The sequence below is a fragment of the Leuciscus leuciscus genome, assembly GCF_965113295.1.
Source record: "Leuciscus leuciscus genome assembly, chromosome: 6".
In the NCBI taxonomy this organism is placed as follows: Eukaryota; Metazoa; Chordata; class Actinopteri; order Cypriniformes; family Leuciscidae; genus Leuciscus; species Leuciscus leuciscus.
Window position 1 is genome coordinate 38747981 of NC_138730.1, and position 22446 is coordinate 38770426.

At 39.0% G+C, this 22446-nt stretch overlaps 2 protein-coding genes and 1 long non-coding RNA gene across 8 annotated transcripts in view; 2 read left to right on the top strand and 1 right to left on the bottom strand.

Annotated features, from left to right (window-relative positions):
* Nucleotides 1-22446, top strand: part of LOC309501374 (uncharacterized protein) — a 40754-nt gene that overhangs the window by 14684 nt on the left and 3624 nt on the right. The window contains exons 11-19 of one of the 6 annotated variants that reach the window (XM_082173420.1): nucleotides 85-185; nucleotides 2422-4093; nucleotides 4820-4897; nucleotides 5014-5088; nucleotides 5255-5398; nucleotides 5493-5648; nucleotides 6277-6366; nucleotides 6792-6902; nucleotides 6982-8615. In XM_082173420.1, coding sequence (XP_082029546.1) covers nucleotides 85-185; nucleotides 2422-4093; nucleotides 4820-4897; nucleotides 5014-5088; nucleotides 5255-5398; nucleotides 5493-5648; nucleotides 6277-6366; nucleotides 6792-6902; nucleotides 6982-8206 — 3652 coding nt within the window. In that variant the 3' untranslated portion in view covers nucleotides 8207-8615. Of the gene's footprint in view, nucleotides 1-84; nucleotides 186-2421; nucleotides 4094-4819; nucleotides 4898-5013; nucleotides 5089-5254; nucleotides 5399-5492; nucleotides 5649-6276; nucleotides 6367-6791; nucleotides 6903-6981; nucleotides 8616-21137; nucleotides 21228-22318; nucleotides 22430-22446 lie in introns of those variants that run through there. The other 5 variants (XM_082173422.1, XM_082173421.1, XM_082173424.1 and 2 more) reach the window with 5 other exon arrangements.
* LOC309501581 lies at nucleotides 8482-10853 on the bottom strand. Its single transcript, XR_014206934.1, has 2 exons — nucleotides 9223-10853; nucleotides 8482-9089 (listed from the first exon to the last, which is right to left on the bottom strand). It is a non-coding gene; the product is annotated as an uncharacterized lncRNA (long non-coding RNA).
* LOC309501435 (NACHT, LRR and PYD domains-containing protein 1 homolog) lies at nucleotides 14735-20591 on the top strand. Its single transcript, XM_082173543.1, has 4 exons — nucleotides 14735-15184; nucleotides 17914-19660; nucleotides 20163-20392; nucleotides 20519-20591. Exons 1-3 carry the CDS (start codon nucleotides 15043-15045, stop codon nucleotides 20242-20244), a joined length of 1971 nt encoding a protein of 656 aa, XP_082029669.1. The 5' UTR covers nucleotides 14735-15042; the 3' UTR covers nucleotides 20245-20392; nucleotides 20519-20591.

A 22446-nucleotide genomic window follows, 5' to 3' on the forward strand; every position in this document is an offset into this window, starting at 1 on the left:
TTCACTACATTTTTTCCCAAAATTGTGGTAACAAGGCTGCAAAGTATATATATGAATCTTTCTTGAATTTGTGGGTTTTGACAGGTTGTCCACAAAAAGGAGTGAGCTCGAACATAAAGGAGAAAAGCAGAAGCCAAAAAGTAGCCAGCACAACCATAAAGGAGAGAAGCAGAAGCCATGCAAAGGTAGGGAATTCTCTTGCCCCAAAAGCAATTTCAGCCAAGGGATATTTGTCATCCTAAAAATTCGACACACACAGAAACCATGCACTCTGAGTCTGACGCATATTAATCCGTTGTGAAAAAATTCGCTAAACAATACAAAATGGAGTCTTCAAGCAGTGAGGATGATTTAGTTGTCCTCTCTCTTCTTAAAAAGAGAAAAAGATAGAGGAAATATTGGGTCCATCATCCAATTCTGAGATTGCGTAGAGAGGAAGAAGAGTTCCACCTCCTTATCAAGGAGCTGCGGGATTATACAGAGCGATTCATAGTTTACTACAGGATGTCAGTGGCTCAGTTTGGTGCTTTGCTAGCGTTACATAATCAGATTAGTAACACATTAGTTTATAAATTTACACATTAATATTTGAGTTACTTTTTAAGTCTCAGGTAAAAAATGTAATGTAACATTACTTTCCATAAAAAGTAATTAAGTTACGTAGTTAGTTACTTTTTGGGATGTAATGATTTTGTAACGTGTTATGCCCAGGTATACTTAATTTTTCACATTCCACTCTGTCACTCGCACAGTTGAGTGCACGAGCCTTTCAAAGTATACTCTTTTGGCCGTGAGCATGTAAAGATGCGTTCAGTACATGCACACTATCTAGGGGACTTTACTTTCAAGCGCTCAAGTCACTTGCACATGCGCTGTAATTTAAAATAACAGTTTTATATACACTCACCTAAAGGATTATTAGGAACACCATACTAATACTGTGTTTGACCCCCTTTCGCCTTCATAACTGCCTTAATTCTACGTGGCATTGATTCAACAAGGTGCTGAAAGCATTCTTTAGAAATGTTGGCCCATATTGATAGGATAGCATCTTGCAGTTGATGGAGATTTGTGGGATGCACATCCAGGGCACGAAGCTCCCGTTCCACCACATCCCAAAGATGCTCTATTGGGTTGAGATCTGGTGACTGTGGGGGCCATTTTAGTACAGTGAACTCATTGTCATGTTCAAGAAACCAATTTGAAATGATTCGAGCTTTGTGACATGGTGCATTATCCTGCTGGAAGTAGCCATCAGAGGATGGGTACATGGTGGTCATTAAGGGATGGACATGGTCAGAAACAATGCTCAGGTAGGCTGTGGCATTTAAACGATGCCCAATTGGCATTAAGGGGCCTAAAGTGTGCCAAGAAAACATCCCCCACACCATTACACCACCACCAGCCTGCACAGTGGTAACAAGGCATGATGGATCCATGTTCTCATTCTGTTTACGCCAAATTCTGACTCTACCATCTGAATGTCTCAACAGAAATCGAGACTCATCAGACCAGGCAACATTTTTCCAGTCTTCAACTGTCCAATTTTGGTGAGCTCGTGCAAATTGTAGCCTCTTTTTCCTATTTGTAGTGGAGATGAGTTGTACCCGGTGTGGTCTTCTGCTGTTGTAGCCCATCCGCCTCAAGGTTGTGCGTGTTGTGGCTTCACAAATACTTTGCTGCATACCTCGGTTGTAACGAGTGGTTATTTCAGTTAAAGTTGCTCTTCTATCAGCTTGAATCAGTCGGCCCATTCTCCTTTGACCTCTAGCATCAACAAGGCATTTTCGCCCACAGGACTGCCGCATACTGGATGTTTTTCCCTTTTCACACCATTCTTTGTAAACCCTAGAAATGGTTGTGCGTGAAATTCCCAGTAACTGAGCAGATTGTGAAATACTCAGATCGGCCCGTCTGGCACCAACAACCATGCCACGCTCAAAATTGCTTAAATCACCTTTCTTTCCCATTCTGACATTCAGTTTGGAGTTCAGGAGATTGTCTTGACCAGGACCACACCCCTAAATGCATTGAAGCAACTGCCATGTGATTGGTTGATTAGATAATTGCATTAATGAGAAATTGAACAGGTGTTCCTAATAATCCTTTAGGTGAGTGTGTGTATATATATATATATATATATATATATATAGGCTATTAGGGCTGTCAATAGATTCAAATTTTTAATCGCGATTAATTGCACCCTTATCATGAAATTAAGCATACATCATTTATATTGTTTATTTAACATTCATTTTGTCATCATTTGCTATATCCAGCAAAGTAAACCATCAGATTGAAGGCTGATTCTTACAAAACTGTATTTTCTGCATGCTTCTTTCAAGGTAAATTTAGGTGTCTTTCCAAAAAAGAACACCAAATAATCAAATGATGTATTTATTTTATTTATTGTTTTTGTAGATCGGAGTGACATGATGCTTCATTATAAGTCTTCAGTCATTTCCAGATGTAAGTTTGTGACAGAGTGTGAACTGGCCACCCTTTACACTGAACCAGTGATAATTCAGAAGAGCAAAGAGCAGACTGAGAAATACTATCGTGAACATGTGAGGTCTGTGGATGCTTTATCACAACTGCTATCAAATGACAAGAATCACAGCGTTAGAATAGACCAGCTGTTCAGTCCTAACAGTGATGGAAACACACCGAAAACTGTGATTCTCAGTGGTGATTCTGGAAGAGGTAAATCCTTCACGTTACAGAAGATCATGTTGGACTGGGCATCTGGAGAACTTTACTCTGAAAACTTTAATGTAATTTTTCTGTTGAAGTGTGAAGAGCTGAAGTGTATTTCTGAGGAGATGAGCTTGTTTGAGCTCTTGAGCTGGAGTTGCAGTTTAACATCAGATCAGATCTCACAGATACTAGAGTTAACACCAGAGAAGGTCCTCTTCCTCATTGATGGATTGGATGATTATGTATATAATTCACCCATTCATTTCACACTACACACTAATCCATCCAAGAGAGCACCACCTATGGACACTCTTAGGAACCTGTTGAGGGGATTCTTGCTGCCTGAATCATTCATGCTTGTAACTATGAGATCTATAGCTGATGGTGCAGAGATGAATCTCCTCAAAGGACCTCAGCGTTTCACTGAGATTGTGGGCTTCTCTGAGAGAGGGGTGCAGGAGTACTTCCGCAAGTTCTTTCAGGATGAGCAACTCTTCAAGAAAACATATGAGAGTGTGAAAGCAAATGAAGGCCTCCTGATCACTTGCTCTGTGCCTTTGCTGTGTTGGATGGTCTGTTTTTGTCTGAAGAAGCACATTACAGATGGTGATCAAGTGATGGCAGAACTAAAGACAACCACCTCCATATATGTTCACTTTGTGTCCACTCTACTGGAGCATCATGGCCAGAGTCAGTCTGTCCTCACCATGCTGAGGAGTCTGGGTCAGCTGGCAGAGAGAGGAATACAAAATCAGCAAGTCTTTTTTGATGAAAAGAGTGTGGCAGCGACTGGCCAAGGTCCTGCTACTAGTCTGTTCTTGACTGAAGATCGTTTGAAAAGGAAAATCAAATTTATGCATTTCAGCTTTCAGGAGTTCTTCACTGCTCTTTATTATGTTTTACTGAATAAAAAAAAGTCCTACCGGATAATCAGGGCGCTGTTAAACTTACTGAATTCGGAGAATAGAATTGGCAGACCATCTCCCGAAAGATCAAATCCCACTCCTTCAGTCATGATTTTTCTCTGTGGTCTCTTTAATGAGAAGGTGTGCAGCCAACTCTTTGAAAAGATCAAGTGGACTGTTCCTCACAACATGACACTGAAGAAAAGCCTGCAGGAAAGTATTCTTACAATGAGAAGACAGCATGGTTATGAGCTGCTTGTCCTCGCCTGTCTGTATGAGCTCCATGATGAGGTGTTTGTGAGGAGAGCTTTGGCAGATTGGGAATCCATGGATCTGTCTAACATTTCCCTGAGGAGCACAGACTGTTGGGCGCTGCTGTACTGTCTTCAGTTCTGTCCACACATCAGAGACCTGAACCTCATGTACTGTGATTTAACAGCTGATAAACTCAAGATTCTTCAGCCAGCACTCTGTATGTGTGAAACTCTGAGGTCAGTGTGTTTATGTAGAGAAACACTTGTAGAATGAAATGTAATTATTTATCGAAACTGTCAGTGACATAATAATAAAACCGTAAATGATAGCAGCAGCAGCATGTCTTACATGCTCACAGCAATGTCTGTGAATTTATTGGAAGAAGCAAGTCTTGGTACTTGCTCTGCAGCAGCAGCAGTGTAGCAGATCTATTCCGCCAAGTCCAAATACATTAACATTACAATATTTACCATTACCATGCCAATCTCTCTGAGAGTTGTCGTGACAGAAGTAGAAAGATGAGATCTCTATGCCCCGAAGTTTAAGTGAAGTTATTAACGTAATTTCGGGAGGAGTACGCCCATCTAATCTTCTTATTAATACCACGGTATAAAAACCAGCCTCTTACCACTTCTCGTCATTAGTTCTTTCGGCATCCCTCCTCCTTCCCTTCTCCTCCTTTTGTACCATATTTTGCCTGTGTAATAGGGGGCAATCGGAGCTTGAGTAGAATATCCTCTCTGAGCCCCTCTATAGCAGACAGGAAGCCAAATCCGTTTACCACTTGCGCTAAGATTATATGGGCACACAAACTCGTGAAACTAGATTTTAAAGAGATTTCTCCTTTCCTTTATCTTGGACATGCTTATTTGACATTGACCCAAATATTATATTTATGTCATGTCTGAAATGTTCTTTTCAGTAAAACATTTAATTTTTAAATGATTTGTTTTTGACTCAAGGTTGTCAGTGAAACACCTTTCAGAAGTTGGAGATTTGATCCAGATTCTTGGTGAATCAAAAATCTTGAAAATACTGAAGTAATTTTGACAAACATCCTTCTTCCAATAAAGCTATTTGAAATATTTAGACAACTAATAAATGATTGCATTCAAAATAAATGTTTGAAAAGTTATCTGGTCCTATGACTTGGTAGAGTTCAAGAGGATGAATACAGCGCTGAGAGTCCCAGATGGACGCTTGATCTGTCAGTCATTCCTGGAGAAATCTTGTAAGAAACTATTGCACATACTGTAATCTTTCTTATCAAGAATAATTTGTAGCATAATTATATATTTTTATATAGAAGAATTTATGTTTCAGAACACAGCAGATATCATTCATAGCAGTGTACGGTGCTGTTATCAAATGTTCCTCTGTGTCTCTGTCTGTTTCAGGTTGTCTTTGAGTTCCTCAGAGAAGAATCCATCATTTCCAGCAGTCTTCAACATCAGTCTTACATGTTCACACTCAGAGATATCCAGCACTGACTGGACACTCTTCTTACAGACACTCAGCAAGGCAGGAAAATTATCAGAAGAGTAAGAAAATTATTAATTTAATATTGACTTTATTTATCTCATCAGTGGCTTTACTGTTATTTATACATGTTGTGGTCAAATATATTTTTTGCAGCTCTTCATCTCTTGATGAACATGTCAGTTTGCTTCTGTCTTCATTTCTCTCTGTGGGTTTGAAGACATTGGATCTGAAGGTGTTCAGTCTGAATGAGAGCTGGGCTTCTGGGATCATTTCTCTCGTCCAGACCTGCACCAGTCTACAGCAGCTCAGGTACGAGGATTTGCTGTTATTTATGAAATTGATTTCTGTCATGTCCTCTGATACCAGGTACAGTAGCCCTACAAAGTTATTGAATGCTTAAGTCACACTTTAGTGGACAGCTGTGTTTGCATTTAATATCAAACCAAGGCATCTTCACATAGCAAACTTTCATGAGCTCACCAAGTCCTGGTGCAGATGTTCAAGTGAGGGCTTTAGTTTATAGGGCTTAAATCTATCGTATGACTTCAGATGACTTGCAATATAGGGGCCAAATAATATGGACAAAATTTTATGATGATTTTATGGTATTTTTGCATCATACTTAAGAATCTCCAGTCTTCTTTTATTGTAATATAACCAGTAACTATTTTCTTCAGTACATGTTCTTTTAGTTCAAGGAAAGTCAGAAACATCTGAAACTACGAATCAATATGCCACAAATCCAAATTATGTATTTGTTTATCATAATTAATAGTTTAAACTCTCTCTGCCTGTTAAATGTGTGCTACAGGCAAACTATGCTCACTTATTATAAATAATTAATTTTTTTGCTATGAAAGCAGTGCAAAACGCATTTTAATAGCATAATATTATGATGTTTTTTTGCTTATTGATGTTTGTGTAACAAATATTGTAGTGTCCGAGTCACTGGATTGCTGCTTGAGGAGGGATTGAAGTTACTGAACAAATCACTGGTGGATCCACACTGCACTGTGATTATTGAAGGGTATGTGTGCTCAGCGTGCATTTTTTGTGTAATGCCTGGTTTAGATGCATTTTAATTAGATTCAAACCACAAAAATATTAAATTACTTAGTAAGGATGGTAATTAAAAAATCTACATAACTTTTATCAATTGAAAATATCTGAAATCATTTCTGAAATGTTATTACATTAGTGGGTATTGAGCTAATTAAATATTGTTTTCATTTAGTTTGTACATTTTCCTGATGTTATAGGTTAAGGATGAGGTTACACACACCACCAGTGATTTATTAGCTCTAATGTAAATGGAGTCTCCATTTTAGGGTCTCCAATTGCATATTTTGAAATACAATCACCATATTGGACAATATCATGGTTTCTTACAAAGGATTCACTAGCATATAGGTTATCATTTTTATTTATTCTGGTTTCCCCATGTCTATCAAGGAGGAAGTGCAGTAAACTCACTGACCAGTGCAGAGAACAGGACTGGAGTCGCAGCTGCAATGAAAATGTGAAGATTCACTTCAAACCAAAGGTTTTGGAAGAGCTGGAAGAGTGAGATCATTTTAGTTTATAAAAAAGTTTTTTATATATATATCTCTTTCATGCATTCATCATCTCATTTTATCATAAGATCTCTGTTCTCTAGGCTGAACGTCTCTGAACCGTCTGCACCGGATCTTCACCCGCTCCCAGTGTGTCAGTCTTGTGTTCACATTGTCGACTGTGATCAGTGGGTTCAGGTGGAGCCGTCAGTCTGTACAGATGAAGGAGGGTCAAAGTTCAGGATCAGCACTCAGGCGGGTCGATTCGAGTGCAGCAGGACCAGAATGCGATGGGTCTGTGCTGGTGACGTCACTCTCCAGTATCATGCAGTGGATGGACGTTTCCTCAGTGAAGAGCTGGAGAGGCTTCAGTGTGAGCGAATTGGTCCAGTGATCGATGTGACCGTGATCTCAGGGAAACTGGAGGAGGCCCATCTGCCTCATTACGCCTGTTTAGCAGAGTCTGACCCCTCTCTCAAAAATGCTGTGAAGCTCCTCAGTGTTGAAAATGAGGGAATAACCTTGGAATCAGTGGAGTTGACCCGTTTTCATGCCAGAATACTCCAACCATATTTTTCTCCTAAAACAGTGCTTATGAAACTAGGGATTGCAGTGAAAGTGCACTGTGATCTACTTATCTTCATGACAAAAAAGAACCCCATTATTCTCCATGTGTATTTTTTTCCATCAGATTCTGTTTTTGCAAAAAAAATTAAAACAGAGGAAAAGCCAAGTCATCAAATTAAGTGTTCAAGACCTGAAACCCCACTGCAAATGATGAAAAAACACAGTCTTGAAGTTCCTGGTGCTTCTGTCCAACCAAAAGAGATCAAGCTAAGAGGTGACATCGAGCCAAACTTCTTTCAGGTCAAACAAACTCTGGTCGATGACATCAATATGACTCTCAGCCGAGTGGATGATCAGAAACCGGTATGGACTGCAACAATTTGGAAAGAATTAACCAACATCGATCAAAACAAAGCTGAGTCTAGGTTTCAAAATATACAACAATATAAGACTCTACAAGTGCCTGTGAACTTTGATAAAGCTACATTTTTTGATAGAAATTGGAGTGGTCTTATCAAAAGCGTTAAGAATGTGAAAGGCATTGCAGACGAACTGCTTCAGAAGCAAATCATCCATGAGGAAATATATTCTGAAATCACACATCCGACTTCAACCGAAGAAGAAAGCATGAGAAGGATCTGCAGCATTGTGCGTAAAGGCAGTGTTGCTGTGAAGGACATTTTAATCTCTGTTCTTCTGGAAGAAAATCCCAACCTTTTAAATCATCTGCCTTTATCGGACTCTTAAACTCATTTTCTAGATGACTGTACATGTAGTATTTTACATGATTTGTGAAATGACAATCACAAATGACACCAAAACTACAGGTGATGAACTGGAGAAATTACTACAGAGTATTTGACTATTTTAGTCAAAACATGTCCATTGTTGGAATTAAAGAAAATGCTAATTGTCTGCTTGCCTGTAAAAATGAGATAAAAAACAAATCACTAAGACTGCTGCAATATATATTCTTGTCTGATAAGAACATTTAATAAGGTGAATGAATGCAACAAAAAAATAAATAATTCTGTACAGGTTTTATTTCTATACATTTGTGTTGTAAATTCATCTTAATGTATCATACTTTGACATTTTAGGTAAATTTTTTGTTTAACCACTTCTTTAATAAACTAAATGTGACTACAAAAAATAATACAGTAATATTTGTGTCATAATTACACATCTCATACTGACTGGAAGGTAACTACTAGTAGAAACTATGTTAATTCAATAAATACAAACAAACCTTAAATCAAAAGATACATTTGTGTGATTCACTATGGTGATCATAATCAAAGCAATACATCCTAAACTAAAACAAATGCAAATGTACAAAGAGTTTGAATCTAGTAAAAAATGTAAATGTTATTTACAACAAAAGTATTTTTTTTGCGCATTACAGCTGTACACGGAATGCCATCCATAATCATTTAGCAGACAGGACGCAGTTCAGACTGATGGCATGTAACCTGACCATCATTGTGTATTACCAGTGTGAGGTTTGTAGCACTCATGTGCATGAAAATGAGCTCATTTCTGCATATGAAGTTCAGAAGAGGGATTGCATGTTTGATCAGCGGCAGGAGGGCAGAGGAGGGGCACACCGCTGATCATCCAGACGGGACCCCTGAGAGAGACAGAAAGAGATAATGAGATGAATGGATTAACTGAGCCAGTGGACTTTCCTACAGCTGCCATTTTTCCCCAATTATTTTGCTACGAGAAGCCCATCTCTGGTTAATACAAACACATCTTCTCACCTGACACTTGACGAGCATGTCAAAGAACTGGTCGTCGGGTTCGGTGGCGTCTGTGCTGGCCATGGCTGAGGATCATCCGTCTGCTGCTAGTGCTGCTGTGTTCGGATAGGGTGCGCAGGCCGGGCAAACTGTTTCCTGTCCCTGACTTTTACAGTAAGTTACTGTATCATTTTAACAGTAAATAATTGTGACAGCTGTATACTGTGACTTATGCCGTTGTATTACTGTGATTTAGCATAAGCTGCTGTAGAATTACTGTATTTAACTGAATGTCTATATATTACTGTGATTTAGCAAAAATGATGGACCAAACAAAACTGATAAAAACAGTGGTTCAACTTTTATTTTTTAGAAGAAAAATATAATTTAATAACAGGAATAAACACTGGGTAACAGGAATGTGTATGCATGTGTTTACTATGTGATAATGGTACTTGAAAAATACAATTTAATAACAGGAATGAACACTGGGTAACAGGAATGTGTGTCAATAGGTGTGTGCATGTGTTTACTATGTGATAATGGTACTTCACAACGTAGGAGGTGAAAAGAGAAAGAAGGAGAGAGAGAAGAGAGAGAGGGAAGAAAAGACAAAAAGGTGGGAAAAGAGAGGGTTGCAGGTGTCTCGCTCCTAAACATTTTTATGCTGCTCTTTTAATGCTATAAAGACAGCATTTTATACATCATCATCTATAGTTATTTGACTTAAATATATTCAAAGTAAATCCTTTATATTACTAAAATAATAATAAAAAAGAAATAAGGAATGATTTTACAGGGCTTGCATGCAAACTAAATGATTTTGACATTACATTTTGAAAATCCTCCATTGACTTACATCAGTGATGATGTCACAATTTAATGTCATAAGGCTTGTTTGAGATTAGCAAAATCTGCGCAGAACCGATCACCGGTGATCAGCGCGAGATGCATGCCGGTTAGAAATGTGTCCGGGTGCGGTCCGCCTTGCTCTGATGTCATGCTGATGTATGTCAAAAAACTCTTGCGAGTGCAAGGCGGACGTGTCAGATTCTGCAGTCGAGCGCAGTTGCTCTCCACCGACTGCGCTAATCAAAAGCATGATGGGAAACAACACAGCTTGATGATAATTGGCTTAAACAACCATGATGAATTGTTCTCTTTTAAAACTCTGATATCATGTTTTATGTGTATACGTTATGTGTGAATATTCCCAAACTATCTGACAGTGCGATCTCTATAGGGTTATGAATTGTAATTTTTATTTTAAAAGAAAACACATAGGCCTATGTCTGTATTAAAGGAAAAATTATTGATAAACATGTATTTGGAATGGAATTCAATAAGTACTTTGGGTGTCTTGTTCATTATATTTATTTTCATATAAAAGCAACAGAACTTAAATTACATCCAGTTTTTTTTAGCAACACTGTGCAAGAGCGTGAATCCCGCGATATCCATCTTTGATCTCACAGGTGTCTGATCCACTGCGAGAAGAGAGAACTGTCCGGCTTGCCTGCGCTTTTTTCACTCCTCCTCTCACTGCAGCCGCCTACTCTCAACTACATTTCAGGCGAGGCAAGGCGCATCTCAAACAAGCCTATACTTGCCTTCATGTAGCCTGGATGCCAGCCGAACTTAGCCCCGCGCCCCCGCCCACAAATTTTTGGTGTCGGGAAGTTCGGTCTGGACTTGATCCGTTGAGGAGCTATTAGGCTTGTTTGAGAATAGCTAAATCTGCGCAGAACCGATCATCGGTGATCAGCGCGAGATGCATGCCCGGTTAGAAATGTGTCCGAGTGCGGTCCGCCTTGCTCTGATGTCATGCTGACGTATGTCAAAACACTCTCGCGAGCGCAAGGCGGACGTGTCGGATTCTTATGGAAGGCGAACGGGGCCAAAAGTCTTTAAAAGAAACGTGTGAATTTTGACCGCGTCAACACGCACTGTTTGTCCGCGTTAATGCGGCAATTTTTTACGTGTTTCTTTTGTACGTGTAGACACGCACATTCTGGTCGTGTTAAGGCGTCAGTTATGGTCGCGTTACTTTAGTACGTGTAAAGACGCACAGTATCGCTGCGTCCCAATTCGCCTACTTATACTACGCCCTAAAAGTATGTACTTTTTTTGTGAAGAAAAAGTACATACTTTTGAGTGTGTAGCAAAAGAGTAGGCAAGCTTTGGGACATACTATTTCGTCATCTTAACGGACAGCTCTGTCGCGTGCGTCCTGTCACTGTAAACTGCCCTGTCAATCATCTTGTCACAGTTAAAATCCTCCACTCAATCTAATTTAATTTCCTACCGTTTCGGAGAGAAATGTATTTGCACGTTTATCTGCCAGTCGTGGGTCTTTCATGCGGAGACTCTCCTCATGTGTTTGCAATTTGAATATAATGATGCATTTAAAAGTTAATGGCTAAACGTATCTTTACAAAAGTTCACAATGCATCTGCAGATGCAATATAATGTTGACAACATTGAATACAATTTTTTTCGTCAGGTGAGATACTGATAATTAATCACTCAAACCCCTTTATCTAAACCTGTCTACATAACCGCCAGACTCGCGCGTCCTCCATGTCTGTAGTTTTTTAACACTTTTCACTCGTGTTTGTAGTTCTAACCGAATCCTCGTCCAACGCGCGATGGGTTGTGGGCAATATTGGCCGTTAGAGTGTGCATCGATCTGCACTTCGGATTCTGACCGGAAATAGTAGACCATCCGGGTATCTTTGGAATACTCATTTCAACATACTACGATTTGGGATGTACTAATTATATTTTCGAATACTATTTAGGACGGATAGTATGCGAATTGGGACGCACCATATCTCTCCACCGACTGCGCTGATTAAAAGCATGATGGGAAAAGACTTGCTGACAACACAGCTTAATGCTCATTGGTTTAAACAACCGTGATGTATTGTTCTCTTTTAAAATGTTTGATTTTAAAACTCTGATATCGTTTTATGTGTGAATATTCCCAAACTATCTGACAGTGCGATCTCTATGGGTTATGCAATGTAATTTTTATTTAAAAAAATAAATAAAAAAACATGTTTTACACAGAAAAAATGATTGATGTATTTGGAATGGAATTAAAATAGTACTTTGGGTGTCTTGTTCATTATATTTATTTTCATATAAAAGCAACAGAACTTAAATTACATCCAGTTTATTAACAACACTGTGCAAGAGCGTGAATCTCGCGATATCCATCTGTGATCTCACAGGTGTCTGATCCACTGCGAGAAGAGAGAACTGTCCGGCTTGCCTGCACTTTTTTCACTCCTCTCACTGCAGCCGCCTACTCTCAACTACATTTAAGGTGAGGCAAGGCACATCTCAAACAAGCCTAAACCGTTTTGCGGTTTGATATTCTTTATTCTTTTGGCTACGGTCTCGCCGTGCGGTGTCGTAGACATGCAAATAATATCTAATTTCGTTATTCATGATTTGTGAATTCGTGTGACGCGGTCCTCCGGTCCGAAATTACGGATTAATTTAACAATTAAATTAACCATTCTGATTTGTGAAACCTTTCACAAATCAGAAAGGGACATCTAAACACTCAGGGAAGGGTTAACTGACCCAAACTTAACTGTGGAACCTTTCACAAATCAGAATGGGCCATTTAAACACTCAGGGAAGGGTTAACTGACCCAAACTGAACTGTGGAACCTTTCACAAATCATGGTTAATTTAAACACTCAGGGAAGGGTTAACTGGCCCAAACTGAACTGTGGAACCGGTAGTGTAGGCCTATAGTAGGCTGTGTTATGTATCCTGATTTACTTTATGATTAGTTAAATCTGTTTTGCGGTGTAGGCCTATAGTTGATCATCTGATGGACAGATGATCAACAATAACGTAATCATCCACGTCACCAAAGAGCGCTTGGGTTGAATTTGTTTACAACAAAGATGACTGCCGCTGGAGAATTGAGATTTCACACTTACAAATAAGTCAGATAGAATAAATGCATATTTGGCGTGCTGTCCGAGGAGAGGGCTCCGGGCTCGGTATTCGGCCCGAACCCAAAGTACTCCAGGCTGTGGAAGAACAAGCCGAGAGTGAGTGGAGGGATGCTGAAAACTGTCAAGGATTGTTAGGTGAGTTGACAGATTGAATATATGCTTCCTCTCTGATAGGGTAGACGCCGGTAATTGTTTGATGACAAGTTGATTGGATTGATTATTTGAACGTGCTCCTCCCGAACTTCGTTTATAAAACATCATGTGTAGATTCCGCCATCGCGTCTGTTATAGAAGATATCGACAGCCCATTCATTTTAAAAGAGGAACAGAGAACCGCGATCAAGGCATTTGTCGATCGGAAACATGAATGAAAAACATACGTCACTTACTCCGTTGCTCTGATTGGTTGTAGGTCTATCCAATTGAGTGCAGAGGCATAAGGTGTGTTCGACATCGGCTGCGGCTGGATGTAACCGATCGGCGAGAGTATAGCCGCGTGCAGGCGGGGAGGAGCTGCAAACGGAGACGTGAAAGCCGGACACTTTTTGGTTCCCCTAGTGACCGCTCACGTGGTGTTTGCATACTTTTCCACAGTTGCAGTGAAATAAATGCAATATTTGCCAAATAATACACAGATGTTTCAGAGACATTTTCATTCAATACTTTACTGCTTCATACAGCATCTGTTTGAACAAGAATAAAGTTCAACATAAGCTACTATCAATGAAGTGGAGTCTACGTTTTTTAAGCAGCTTTAATTTGATAAACATGACACAATATAACATGACACGGTATAACCGTATAATATAACGGTGAATCCGGCCAATCGTGGAACAGCTGTGTCGTCATCAGCCCACGTGCAGCCCAGTGCAGCCGCTCTTGAGAAGCTGCGCTGGCTGAGTTCTCCGGCTACTCTCGAATTGCTCTCGCGGTACTTTGATGGCATACGTCACAGTCACGTGGCGTCGGCGCTGTATCAAGTCGGACAAAATTTCTAACCGGCATGCACTGCTTTAAGTCAGCCACCGATCGGTCTGCGCAGAGCTGCATGAAGTCGAACAAGCCTATTTACTTTCCTGGTTCGGTTGAAACACGCCCCATAATCACAGCCCAATGAAGCAGTATCAGACTCACTTACTACACTGACTAGAATCTGAGTATGACGACGTCAGGCTAGCCTTCATGTCATTTAGAGCTGCCTTTAAATGCCTTTGATTGCCTTGACTGTTCATTTCCTTTCACAACACATTGAAATAATTATTGTGCATCTGTTTTTACATTCCAGTTGGAAGGATTCTCTTCTCCTTGATAAATTTATTACTTTGTGAATTGGTTTACATTGTTCTTTTCATTTCTTAATTTTGTATTATCCTTACCTGACAAATAAATGACTAAATTTGATTATTCTAGGCTCTGATTTATCTCTAGAAGGTTTAAAAGGTGTCTGGTGACCATTTTTCTCCCACAGGTGACTTCGCAGGCTGATTATTTGATATCAAATAATCAGATATCAAATGAAACCTTACCTCAGTGGTGACACGCAGCGATCTTCTCAGAAGGTTGGAGTAAGAACGGCGAGCCAATCAGGGATGAGTTCCCTTATGATTATTCATGAGTCTTCCCCTACCACCCTGCAAAGAGAAAATTCGTTCCTGGCTTCCGTACGTTCGAAACGAAAGCGGAAATTCTGCATCTCTCTCCCTCTCCCTTGCAAAATCCTGCTACTCTTTCTTTAGTCGTGAAGGTTAAACTAGTTCGGTTAGTCGGTTAATCCAATGGTGCGGCTTTGGTAAGTGAGAGAAGAGGCGATTACTTGAAACAAATCTACATCTCTCCAATAAAAAAGAAATAAAAAAACAGTATGTTTATTTGCATAATGACCGATTTGACCAACTTGGACAAAATGAGAAAGCTGTTTGAAGCACTAGATTCTGGAGGAGACAAAGTGAAAACTGCCTTTTATTATGCACTGAGACATGAACCAGTCCTCTTCAAAAAGCTGGGTAAGAGAATCTCCAACGTTTTTTCTTTAAAAACGTTTGTAAGCTCAGTAGCCTACCTATGGAGCCCCTAAACGGACGTGGTGGTGGAAAAAAATTAGGATGGGAGAATATATATTTTTTCAAATATTTTGTGTTCCCTCGAGAAACTTTGCTTTCCTTCCCAAAGATATTTGCGTTCCCACGCAAAACCTGTTGTGAGCTCGGACAGACACTTCCTGTTTAATGTCCCAGCAGAGCTCCGTACGTTAATGGAGCGTTTCATAGTGTTTGAACTTGGACTCAAATATAAAGAAATGTGGTCAGTGCTTAAAGGGATAGTTCACCCAAAAATGAAAATTCTGTCATTTACTCACCCTCAAGTTGTTTCAAACCTGGCTGTATGAATTTATTTTTTCTGCTGAACACAAAAGAAGATATTTAGAAAAATGTCTGTAACCAAACAGTTGATGGACCCCATTGACTTCCATAGTATTTTTTTTTCCTACTAGGGATTGGGAAGTCAATGGGGTCCATTAACTGTTTGGTTACCGACATTTTTCTAAATATCTTCTTTTGTGTTCAGCAGAAAAAAGAAATTCATACAGGTTTGACACAACTTGAGGGTGAGTAAATGATGACAGAGTTTTCAGTTTTGGGTGAACTATCCCTTTAACTGTTAACTCAAGGAGTTACATAGGTTTTTCGAAGTTCCCGGATATTCGTGAGCTAAATGTTGTTACAGTAAAACACAAACGACACGTATTTACAATCACAGTAACCTAGACAACGACCTACAACCCAATTTTCCTCAAAACGAGCTTTATAATATAAATTTGTCTCTATACGATTGAGAGACAAGTCAGAATATAAGGGGCCGTCTGCAAAGTGCAAATGCCAAAACCCTTCTGCACATTTTATATTATTAAACATATTCAATAGCTTCACTGTGGCACACTGTAGGCTACTGTCACTAAATTCAGTTCACACAGCACTGCTCTCCTGTTGGTTATACTACAATACTTAGTTTGATTTAAAAAATGCATAATTTATGAAACAAAATCAACAACTTCACCCTTTTTAGAAAAAAATATTCAATAACTTCACTGTTTATACAGTGTAATACCATCAAATTCAGTTAGCAAATATAATGCAAAAGCTATGGTTGTAACTATGTTAGCTGCGTACGGTACCAAAATAATTTGTGTAAAGAATTTTTTCTTTGCACACTAGAGTTGTAACATTAAAGTTAATGACTATTTTTTGTAGTCACGTTCTTTGGGTTATTGCACTTTGCAGACGGTCCCTTTGGACTTCAGCCACCTGCTCATAGAGATCCATTTAGCCTATATTATAAAGCTCTATTTGAGGGAAATTTGGTTGTAGCTCTACGTTACTGTGATTGTAAATAAGTATAATTTGTGTTTTAACAACGTTTAGCTCACAAGTTATTTATCCGAGAAGTTTGAATCTGTGAATATAACTCAGTCCTTGAGTTAAGCACTTAAAAATTAAAATTTTGAAATATGAAATGTGGCTCTTACAATCACCCTGCATTGCCTTATCAAATTAAATTTAGAATTTTTAGTAATATTGGTTGTCCATGGGTAATATAATGGACTGTTTTTTGGTCGGTGGATCGGTAGATTCCTGAAATGATGTGGATGAGGCAGAGAGTGATATCAATCCATAAGCAGAGACTTTTATTGTGGATTAACTAAGCAGCCAAAAGAGTAACAGAACAAGCAGCAGAAAAGAGCAAAAGTATCAATGGGACCATTTATCAGTGGACCAATATGGTGCTGCAAGGCGGTTAACAATCTGGCAGGGGGTCGGAATTGGGGACAAAACTGGAAAGCCAAACAATAACTAACAACATTTAGAATTGTTCTCCAAAAATGACTCGAGCTCTGAGACTTCCGGCTATACAGAAAATAAAAAGGGAATCAGTGTCACTATTCAGGTAGTCACTGCAGTCTCTCACAATTGACCCTTTTCACATTTCTTCTTGTGTTCTCAGTAGTGGAAGACATCATACAGTAGATTGGTAAGCTTTTATAGTGGTGAATGGTTTTGCATTCCCAATAGCAAAAGAAAAAATCCACAATACCATTTCCATGACTTTCCAAAAGAGATTGATTTAAGGTGGTCAGAAGAGCTCATATATATATAGTAATCTTTCCTCTGTCTGATTCGTAGCTGGTGAAAATAACCGTCATTTTAAATCTTTCACTTGAACTTTGTGCTAACATCAATGACAACCAACATCAAAACTGCAACAATGCCAGCTTTTAACTGGCATGTTGTCGTAAACATGTTTGGCAGGAAAATCTACTGCTAGGTGTGCATTACATGATTTTAATGCACTTCTGCTTTTTGTCAGGAGATTTTTTGCCTTAAAATCGTGTATTGCACACCTAGCTATGGATTACCTGCCATACATATTTAAGTTCATTCTTGTATACTGTTGAGGTGACGGGTACTGCGGGATAGGGAGTTTCGCGTGAGGGTATACAACTTCATTTTCAATTTGGTCACGTGAATTCCCTGCACTGAAAAACATAAAGATTTTGAATAATTTTGTATTGAAAGTGACTTCTTTGTGAGCTATACATTGCTACACTATTGACAATAGACAATTTGGACCTTTTTGCCCACAAAATCACGCTAATGTGACAGCTGCTTAATAGGGACTGTTTTGTGAGTGTGTTGTTTTTATACCATTAAAGTCAATAATTTGTGTTTTTCTGTAGATCGGAGTGACATGATTCTTCAGTATAAAACATCAGTCATTGATAAATGTAGGTTTGTGCATAAGGGATGTGCATGTAGGGATGATAAGCTTTCATCCGATGAACGTGTGGAACTGGCCGCCCGTTACACTGAACCAGTGATCATTCAGAGGAGCAAAGAGCAGAATGAGAAATACTATCGTGATCATGTGAGGTCTGCTCACGCTTCTGGAATAAAAACTTCATCTCAACTGTTAGCAAATGACAAGAATCAGAGCATCAGAATAGACCAGCTGTTCAGTCCCGACAGTGACGGAAACACACCGAAAACTGTGATTCTCAGTGGTGATTCTGGAAGAGGTAAATCCTTCACGTTACAGAAGATCATGTTGGACTGGGCATCTGGAAAACTTTACTCTGAAAACTTTGATGTAGTTTTTCTGTTGAAGTGTGACGAGCTGAAGTGTATTTCTGAGGAGATGAGCTTGTTTGAGCTCTTGAGCTGGAGTTGCAGTTTAACATCAGATCAGATCTCACAGATACTAGAGTTAACACCAGAGAAAGTCCTCTTCCTCATTGATGGATCGGATGAGTATGTATATAATTCACCCATTCATTTCACACTACACACTAATCCATCCAAGAGAGCGCCACCTATGGTTATTCTTAGGAACCTGTTGAGGGGAGTCTTGCTGCCTGAATCATTCATGCTTGTAACTATGAGATCTATAGCTGATGATGCAGTGATGAATCTCCTCAAAGGACCTCAGCGTTTCACTGAGATTGTGGGCTTCTCTGAGAGAGGGGTGCAGGAGTACTTCCACAAGTTCTTTCAGGATGAGCAACTCTTCAAGAAAACATATGAGAGTGTGAAAGCAAATGAAACCCTCTTGACTACTTGCTCTGTGCCTTTGCTGTGTTGGATGGTCTGTTTTTGTCTAATGAAACACTCAACTGATGGTGAGGTTATGTTGAAAAAACTAAAGACAACCACCTCCATATATGTTCACTTTGTGTCCACTCTTCTGGAGCATCATGGCCAGAGTCAGTCTGTCCTCACCATGCTGAGGAGTCTGGGTCAGCTGGCAGAGAGAGGAATACAAAATCAGCAAGTCTTTTTTGATGAAAAGAGTGTGGCCGAGACTGGCTTAGATGCCGCCACGTGTCTGTTCTTGTATGAAGATGATCTTAATGGAAAACAGAAACGGGAACCAGTGTTCAAGTTCATGCACTTCAGCTTTCAATGGTTCTTTGCTGCTCTTTATTGTATCTTGCTTGGTGAAGAAGAGTCCTGGTTGAAAGTCGGTGATCTGTTGAACTTGATGGGCTCAGCTATAGTTGAAAGGCTATCTCTAGAAAGAAGATCAAATCCCATCCCATCAGCTCTGCTGTTCTTCTATGGTCTCTCAAATGAGGAAGTGATCACCTCACTCTTTAAAAAAATCAAATTAACTTTTTCTCACATCATAAAACTGATGAAAACACTGAAGCAAAGAATTTTTACAATGGCAACATGGCATGGATGTGAGCTATATGTTTTCCACTGTCTGTATGAGCTCCAGGATGAGGAGTTTGTCAGGAAAGCGCTGGAAACTCACAGCTTCATGGATCTGTCAAACATTTCTCTGAGGAGCACAGACTGTTGGGCGCTGCTGTACTGTCTTCAGTTCTGTCCACACATCAGAGAACTGAACCTCATGTACTGTGATTTAACAGCTGATAAACTCAAGATTCTTCAGCCAGCACTCTGTATGTGTGAGACTCTGAGGTCAGTGTCATGCATGATTGTTTTTGTTGTTGTTGTTAAATGGATAAATTGTTTAATTTTATAGCATTTTCAAGTAACGATTAGGATTCCAGTGTATACACACTTGTATTCAAGAAAATTATTTTTTTTACTTGACATTTTTAAGGATAATTAATTAATTCAGACAAATTGATGCAAAAACATATGAAATAAACATGATTAGAGTGATGACATTTCTATGCACATGCATTTTTAACCAGATTTTATAAAACATTTTTACGGAGCCCTGCACATGACATGCAAGAATAAAAAGTAAATTGTGTGCATGAATTAGCCTACAATTTTTTTTCCTGCATGTCATGTGCGGGGCTCCGTAATTTTTCCTTTTCTTCATGGACACTTTTAATTGTCATATATTCGCCATACTTTTATGTGACCCATATATCACGAATATGTCATGGCTTACTTTAACAAAACATTCAGTAACACATTTAACATAAATGATTTTTGTTTTTGACTTAAGGTTTTCAGTGGAGCATTTGTCAGAAGTTGGAGATTTGATCCAGATTCTCGGGGAATCAAAAATCTTGATAGAACTGAAGTAAATTACTTTCATAATCATTGCCATTTTAAATTACTAGTTGTTTAAACAAGTTATCTGTTCTTCTGACTTGGTAGAGTTCAAGAGGATGAATACAGTGCTGAGAGTCTCAGATGGACGCTTGATCTGTCAGTCACTCGTGGAGATGTCTTGTAAGAATCTATTGCACATACTGTAATCTTTCTCATCAAGATGGTATAATTTATATTTCAGAGTATATTCATGGTGAGTGTATGATGCTGTTATCAAATGTTCCTCTGTGTCTCTGTCTGTTTCAGGTTGTCTTTGAGTTCCTCAGAGAAGAATCCATCATTTCCAGCAGTCTTCAACATCAGTCTTACATGTTCACACTCAGAGATATCCAGCACTGACTGGACACTCTTCTTACAGACACTCAGCAAGGCAGGAAAATTGGCACAAGAGTAAGAAAAATATTCCTTTTGCCATTTACTCTATATATCTCATCAGTAGCTTTACTGTTATTCAAACATGTTGTGGTCAAATATATTTTTGCAGCTCTTCAGCTCTTGATGAACATGTCAGTTTGCTTCTGTCTTCATTTCACTCTGTGGGTTTGAAGAAGTTGGATCTGAAGTTGTTCAGTCTGAATGAGAGCTGGGCTTCTGGGATCATCTCCCTCGTCCAGACCTGCACCAGTCTACAGGAGCTCAGGTACGAGGATTTGCATGAGCAAATGATAACTGACAGAACAGAATGTTAATTATTTGACAAACTCTAAATCTATTTAGCCATTATAGATTTGTTCATCATAAATAATATTTTAAACTCTCCTGCATAAATAATACTTTAAAAAGTCACTAACTAAATTATAGCATGTATTGCATGTATTATGAAGAACTTTTGCTTATTACTGTTTGTGTTACTGCAATATTGCAGTGTCAGTGTCACTGGATTGCTGTTGGAGGAGGGACTCGTATTACTGAAGAAATCACTGATGGATCCACACTGCACTGTGACCATTGAAGGGTTTGTGCATTTGACTTTATCCAATGATGAATAAGGAAGCTCACTTTATTTCATTTTAATCACAAAAAAGGTGAATTGCTTATAAGTAGATCGATTAATAATTGAGTATAAAATCTACAAAACTTCCATTACTGAGAATATCTGATATTAAATTTTTTTAATGTATTTCCATTTAAAGGGATAGTTCACTTTGAAATTAATTTTTGGTATGTTTTAGCTTACCTCAAGGGCATCCAAGATGTAGGTGTCTTTTTTTCCGCAGTAGTTTCAATTTTGATATTTTTAGGTCAAACCGTTCTTGTCTGTCAGTCATATAATGCAGGTCTATGGTCACGGTCTCAAAACACAAGCACAGAGTCCAAATTAAAACAATTCCCCGTCGTCCAAATTAAACAATTCCCCATCGTAAGTACACATTGATGGCCTAAGACACGAAACGAGCGGTTTGTGTGAGAAAACGAACAGTATTTATATCGTTTTTACCTCTTATACGCAGACATGTCCAAGTGATCTGATCTGACGTGTACGCAGACTGGTGCATAGATATATACACTAGATGTCGCCTTAAAGACATTCGTTCCAATGAACTGCCGTAGACAAGGCGACATCTAGTGTATATATCTATGCACCACTCTGCGTACACGTCAGATCAGATCACTCGGACATGTCTGCGTATAAGAGGTAAAAACGATATAAATACTGTTCGTTTTCTCACACAAACCGCTCGTTTCGTGTCTTAGGCCATCAATGTGTACTTACGATGGGGAATTGTTTAATTTGGACGACGGGGAATTGTTTTAATTTGGACTCTGTGCTTGTGTTTTGAGACCGTGACCATAGACCTGCATTATATGACTGACAGACAAGAACGGTTTGACCTAAAAATATCAAAATTGAAACTACTGCGGAAAAAAAGACACCTACATCTTGGATGCCCTTGAGGTAAGCTAAAACATACCAAAAATGAATTTCAAAGTGAACTATCCCTTTAATAGGTGTGCCTAATTAAATAGTACAATATTACAGTATTTCATATTTGTAATTTATTTAGCATCTTTTCATTTATTCTGGTTTCCTCAATGTTTGTCAAGGAGGAAGTGCAGAAAACTCACTGACCAGTGCAGAGAAGAGGACTGGAGTCACAGCTGCAATGAGAAAGTGAAGATTCACTTCAAACCAAGGGTTTTGGAAGAGCTGGAAGAGTGAGATCATTATTATT